The sequence below is a fragment of the Hyposmocoma kahamanoa genome, unplaced genomic scaffold (assembly GCF_003589595.1).
Source record: "Hyposmocoma kahamanoa isolate Upper Pololo Valley unplaced genomic scaffold, ASM358959v1 218, whole genome shotgun sequence".
Classification (NCBI taxonomy): domain Eukaryota; kingdom Metazoa; phylum Arthropoda; class Insecta; order Lepidoptera; family Cosmopterigidae; genus Hyposmocoma; species Hyposmocoma kahamanoa.
The window spans coordinates 737,832-744,362 of record NW_020653739.1 but is presented as its reverse complement, the minus strand read 5'-3'; the positions used below and the strand labels follow the sequence as shown (position 1 = coordinate 744,362).

The following is a 6,531-nucleotide window of genomic DNA, read 5'->3' as shown; positions in this document are numbered from 1 at the left end:
TCAGTAGAACAAATGAAGACTAAAGCGGAGTGTCGCGCTCTGTATACGATTTTAGCGCCTTACAAGTGCGGACACTTTTTAGCGTGGACCCGACGTCCATATAATTGTAAGTCAATGGACATGGGACTTAAATTTTTTTTAATCTTTTTTATTTTTTATGTGAAATTACTCCATTAGTTTGTTATAATTATTAATACAAAGATCGAACACTCAAACTCAGTCACTTTGTATTAATAATTATAACAAAGTACTAGAGTAATTTCACATAAAAAAATTAATATCAATTCAATAAAAATTTAAATACAATGAATAGCGACATCTCTAGCCAGGGCTGGTAGCTGTAAAGGTATCTAACTGGGCGACGGAATATTTTCATAGATTTCTCATAGATGGCGCTACGGCTAAAAAGTCGTTGAAAAACCAAATACAAAGACACGACAACAAACACAAAGAGAAATTCGTGAGGATCGCTGGTTCGTTCCGTGGCTTAGTTCGAATCCGGCCGGATCGAAGGAATTTTTTCTGAGTGTTTGATCTATGTATTAATAATTATAACAGACAAGTGACTTGTCAAACTGACGAGCGCAGTGGCAGTGTCCCCCAGATCTTTGCGGTTTAAGGCTCTGAGTGGCATTGCAACTGCTATGGACAGGCGTATCGCTTACCACCAGGCGCACGACTCGTTCGTTCCCGACTTGGTGTCATAAAAAAAAACTTAGTAGACGCCATTTAAATAATTGTTTTGTACAGTGTAGCGAACTAATTTGCTAAAAAAGTATTAAACCTTAATATACCTCCTTATTTTGTGTGTGATTATTTTTTGTGTTTAATTTTCAAATTAACCATTTATAAAACCTTTACGTGTGTCATGTTTTTTTTTGTACGTGAGTATGTTTTTTCTTCTTTAGCTTTTTTTCGCTTTTTGTCTTTAGAGTTTTCTTAGAGGTGGACGCGTACCATTGCGTGCCGCAAGTGCTGTAGTAAGTACGAAAAGACGCGTCAGTCCATTCATTATTGGACACATACGCTTAATTACGATGAAGTTTAACGATGGACGTTAAATGCATAAGGAGCTTAGCATGCGCGTTTAATAACATTAAGTATAATTCGTGAACAAGCACACTTAATGAAGTTGTCTACACATACGGCTTGCACAGGTCCGTGTCCACCTTACCGAATAACATTTTTTAATTTTTATTTTTTAGCTATTGAAGTCGATCCTGTTGCAGACTTTTTAATACTAACTTTAATATGGCCTAAATTATCGCTTTCCTTTTAAAATTTAAGTGACAGAAATATAGATTTAGAAATGGGCGTACCTATTGGTGGAATTTTTGTATACATAGCACATTTTTATTGTATTAAGTTATAGCGACATTCCTCGTCAGCCTCTGATGACTAAAAATATCTGGTTGATTGAAAAACGTTCATAGGTTTTTCACAGATGGCGCTGACGGCTAAAAAGCCGTTTAAAACCAATACAAGGTCTGCAACAATAACATAGAGAAGTCCATAAGGTCTGCTGATTACATCCATAGCTCTGTTGGTGAGATCGGTGACCCCGACGGGCAACAGAAGCTGATTTTAGTCCACTCAGATTGTAGGATTTTTGTTTGTGTTGTGGGATCTTTGTATCAATAATAATAACACATAGCACATATTTGTTATATATTTTAGACACAACATTTTTAAGCATATTTACAAAAGTTTCACCATATTTAAAACTGAAACAGAAAAGCAGAAAATGCTGCATAAAAGTTCAGAAACAGTGACAGAAAACTGCTTTCGAAATGATGAAAAAATCCATTGGCACGCGGGGAAATAATCTTTTAGTCACTGAAATTATAGATAAACTCGCTTTTGTCACACCATACGCGACACGCTGTCGAAGACGCGAGATGTCATTGATAACGTATTGCTGGTTCTCCGGTCGACATCCGGCCGAAACAATTACTGTCAAATAACTAATACTCGACCAAATTAAAAGACGCATGAAGCTTCATACTTGACATTTTCTTTTGATGTAGTCGAGTATTATTTGACAGTAATTGTTTCGGACGAAGAGCGGTATTAGGCCTCCAGAGATTAGAGATAAATGGGCGTTTATCCAAGTTACCCAGTTACTAAATTCCATTAATCCGTTTTATTCTTTGCAGTGATTTGCCTGATGATGAAGACAAGAAATCTCCTGTTCTCCTCTTAGGGGTCAACAAGATATCTGACTCCCCGTCGTTCGTGAGACGACGTTCTTCAGATCACTCCACTGGATCTATACGGTTCTTCAGACCACCAAAATCAAAATATACAAGAGGTTTGCACGGCGATGAAAGATTAGAAAAGATAAGACAAGATTTGCTTGTTCATAAGCATAAAGATTACATTCCAAGAGATAAAGAAATATCTTTAGAACCAGAAGAGAATAAATGCATAAGACTTAATTGTGGTGGAAACTGTATTTGTGAGAAAACTTCTAATCGAGGTAGTTTCTCATTGAAAAATCAAAGGCACTCTTCTTTGTGTCCTTCGGAACCTTATGAGGAAGTAAAGAAAGATTATTCCGAAAATGATATCGAGTTTAAGTATAAAGAACATGTACCGGATAGTCAACCGAGTTGCAGTAAAAATTACTACAATGTGACGCCAAAATCGGTTGACAGAAAAAACTTTTTGCTTTCAAATTTAAATGAAAGATTTCGCAAAACATTAAGCTTGGACTCTCGAAAAATTGAAACAAATAGAACTCCGTTAAGTTTGCCTCCGACAAGGCCAAAATCTTTAGTCAACACCAGTAATATTTGTGTCCAACAATATAAAAGTGGAGAGCCATTTGTAAATCCAAATTTTGAGAAGTCTAATCAGCCAAAAAAAAAGAGGAAATCTTTCTTTTCTCTAGACACATTTTTCGATAAAAAGTCTGACACATCATCTATAGACGACTACTGTTCATCAAAATATAAAAGATTTGAGCTAGAAAGTGACGATTCGCCTCTATTTAGACGTGAACAACAGAATCAGAGAGCAAAAACTCCAGATTTATTAAACTTACCTGTTATAATCGACTCCGTTCGCAAAAAACAATCAGATGCTAAAAGGCAGCTGGAAAAGCTAGAGAATCACTACTACGCTAAACTAAAAATAAGACAGGTGATTGACGCGGTTCCAAAAGACGCCACTGATGGCCCAAGTGGACAAATAAACCACATTTATGTTGACGACGATGACGTCGAATACATAGAACCAATACAGAGTAATTTTACAAGTCAAAGTACTTTAATACTTGAGAAAAACATCGGTAATGAAAATAAAGATTCCATATTGACTATTTTTACTGACGAAACTGATATAAAACTTCCCAGTTCGACAGTATCGCCTAAATCAGATGTTAGGAATGTGGAACATGATTTAGATAGCATAGGAGCTTATGAAATTGAAGTGAAAGAGTCTGATTTGTTAAAAGTTTCAAAGGATTTAACAGTTAAAGTGATGGATAAATCTGTAGATTCAATCGGTAGCTGTTCGCTGGACGTCGATGCTAGTACTGATTTTTCAGGTAAATTATGTTATTTAAATGGCCTCCTTCATTCGTTTATCAAAAGACACAAAGTCAACTATTCCCAGCTGTTCAATTTAAAAAACTATGCACTCCGTTCGATATTAAGTGCCCCCGCCCACTGGGCCACTAGTCGCGGCCACTAAACACGACCACTAGTGGCTAAGTCAGGCCACTAGACGCGATCACCGGTCGCGGCCACTACTGTGGCTAGAAATGGTCCATTTTGCCGAATTCGACATTGTAGTTACCAGCGTTCGACGTGAAAATAGCACGTACGAATTTATTTTTAATTTTAGATTTGGATGACACAAGACACACGTTTGTGCGCAATGTACACGCAAACCTTGAACGCCTCGCTGAACGCACCACCGACCCGAATTGCGGCCTTAGTCGCAAGATTTAGGGAATTTTATAAATGGTTCTTAGGCAAAAATTAGTTTTAGCGAGAAATAAATATTTAGGGACTTGGAGCGTATTTTTGAGAAGCCGTGGTAGTCTAATGGTTTGACCTACTGCCTCTCAAGCAGAGGGTCGTGGGTTCGAATCCGGGATCGCATCTCTGAGTTTATGTGCGATATTTAATTTGAAATTTATCATGAGCTTTTCGGTGAAGGAAAATATCATGATGATACCTGCACGTCGAAAAAGGTTCACAACGCTCGGAAACTTGTAACTTCCCCAGCCCGCATTGGGCCAGGGAGGCGGACTACGGCCTAAAGCCCTCATCTGAAAGGAGACCCGTGCCCAGCTGTGGGGCGTATAAATGGGTTGATGATGAAGCGTCTTTTTGACCCATATTATTATTTAAATTTAAAAATCGTGACCCGTCTTCCAAGTTAAAGATTATATATAATACATATTATGTGCTATTTTTATCTAACGCTGATGACACTAACGTCGAATTCAGCAAAATGGAGGATGTGGCTAGAAGCCACGCTAGTGGCTGCGACCGGTGGCCGCGTCCAGTCACAAGTGGCCGCGTCCAGCCACTAGTGGTGGCGACTAGTGGCTCAGTGGGCGGCGGCACTTGGTTAGAATTTATTTTCTAAGGGAGAACACGCATTTACGTGTGTCGCAAGCACGCACCGCACGCACTGCATTTTCGAATCATTTATACGGAAATGGATAGTGAGTTTTGTGCCCTCTGGTAAGCGTATTATTGTTAGTTACTTGTGTTTGTAGTTGTATGTGCTATTTGTGTTATTCAATTACAAGTTTTTCAATTTTTCTTTCTATCAAAAAAAGTATTTGTCTCATTTTTAAAATTATCACACCCTCTACTATTACATTTAGTTTCATACTTACATTTATTTCGTTGTTTAATTCTCTATTTATTGAATTTATAAGAATTTATGTAATGTCTTCTTATTTTATAATAACTATAATGAAAAATATTTATTAAAATCTATTGTTGCTAATTTTTTTTTTCAAGAGTTGATACGGTACATCATTCATCCGTTATCTTTTATTGGAAATAAGACAACTTTATGCCTGCACGCGTATTGCACAGTTCGTGTCGTATTTACTCGCTGATGGCGTCTGACACGTATCTATGCATTAAAATCTAATATTTACACCGACATATTCATATTTGTAAGTAGTATAATTATCATATTTTGTATTCTACCTTCTTAATTTTCATTGTTCATTATTGTATTACTAACTACACTATGGAAATTGTTGTCTATTTTATTTATTGTCATAATCATAATAAAATCATAAAATTCAGTTTCCTTTACAACGGTTTTTTATTTATTTTCACCAATTTTTGTGCTTTATGTGTTTTCCTTGCTGTTCAATTTGTGTTTTGTATTTGTCTGCTAGTTATATCCTTTCGCTTATTCTAACATACACTATACGAAGTCTTATAACAACCCATTTGTGTTTTGTTTATATTTTGAAAAAGTACTACTATAATTTCTTTTTTTTATGATAGCTAATGGCGGGGCGATCAAGTCGTGCGCCTGGTGGTAAGCGACACGCCTATCAATAACAGATGCAGTGTCACTCAGAGCTTTAAAGCGCAAAGATCTGAGGCGCACTGCCACTGCACCCGACACCCTGAGACTTAAGTTGACAAGTCCCATGTGCCTGCAATTTCACCTGGACCTTACCCTTCAAAACCGAAACGCAGTAATGCTCACGCTATTTACTTGACGGCAGAAACAGGTAAGGGGTAGTGTCTACTTCCCTGGACGAACTCTTTCACAAGGAGCTCGACTGCTACGAAATCGGTTGTCTTTAACGGCAGCAACGATGAGTGTGCGTCTACTTTTAATCTTTCAAAGTCACACATTAAATTACTTTCTCGTGCCGATCCCTCTGATCGTAAAGTGACCAATCTTTTACTCGCGCGGCGCTCCCACAGCCATATCTCACGTAATCACGCCTGCTTCTTGTCACTTAACCGCTTTCAGAAATAGGCTGATTGATTCCATGCCCAACGTCTGAGTTGAAATTGGAATGTGAAACTTACATGAAACGGAGTGTATTTTTTGTAGTTCGACTGTATAAATTAAAATTTGTGTTTTTATTTCCAACGTATATACTCCAAAACTAATTTTGTAAAACTTCAAAACGTTTCTTTGAATTATCACATCATTATGAAAATTAATACTTATAATTATTTAATTTGGTATTAAACCCTGTAAATTTGTTATTCAAGTACCCTATCGTACTAGATACTATTGATTGATTCAGGAAACTACGTTTCATTCTTATTTTTTTGTGAAGATTGACTAAAACCTGAAATATACGTTTTAACACGTGTACAATATTTTATAGTTTTTGCTACTCAACGCTTACATGTTTCTTAGTAATCTAGGACGCACGATTACAATGCAACTTGTTAAATGCAAGTCACAGACAAACAATAAAATCGCATATGTACACAATATGGAGTAATGAACGTTTTGGCCTCGATCGACCTACGATAGGCGGTCATTATCGTTTAAACTCTAAACCAGACCACACGAAGA

The 6,531-nt window shown here is 37.0% G+C and overlaps 1 protein-coding gene across 1 annotated transcript in view; it reads left to right on the top strand.

The window, feature by feature from the left end:
• The first annotated feature begins 1,444 nt into the window (after positions 1 to 1,444).
• The window catches only part of LOC113227834, a 33,027-nt gene continuing 27,940 nt past the window's right edge, over positions 1,445 to 6,531 (top strand). The window contains exons 1-2 of the mRNA XM_026460875.1: positions 1,445 to 1,485; positions 2,157 to 3,550. Coding sequence (XP_026316660.1) covers positions 1,445 to 1,485; positions 2,157 to 3,550 — 1,435 coding nt within the window. The remainder of the gene's footprint in view (positions 1,486 to 2,156; positions 3,551 to 6,531) is intronic.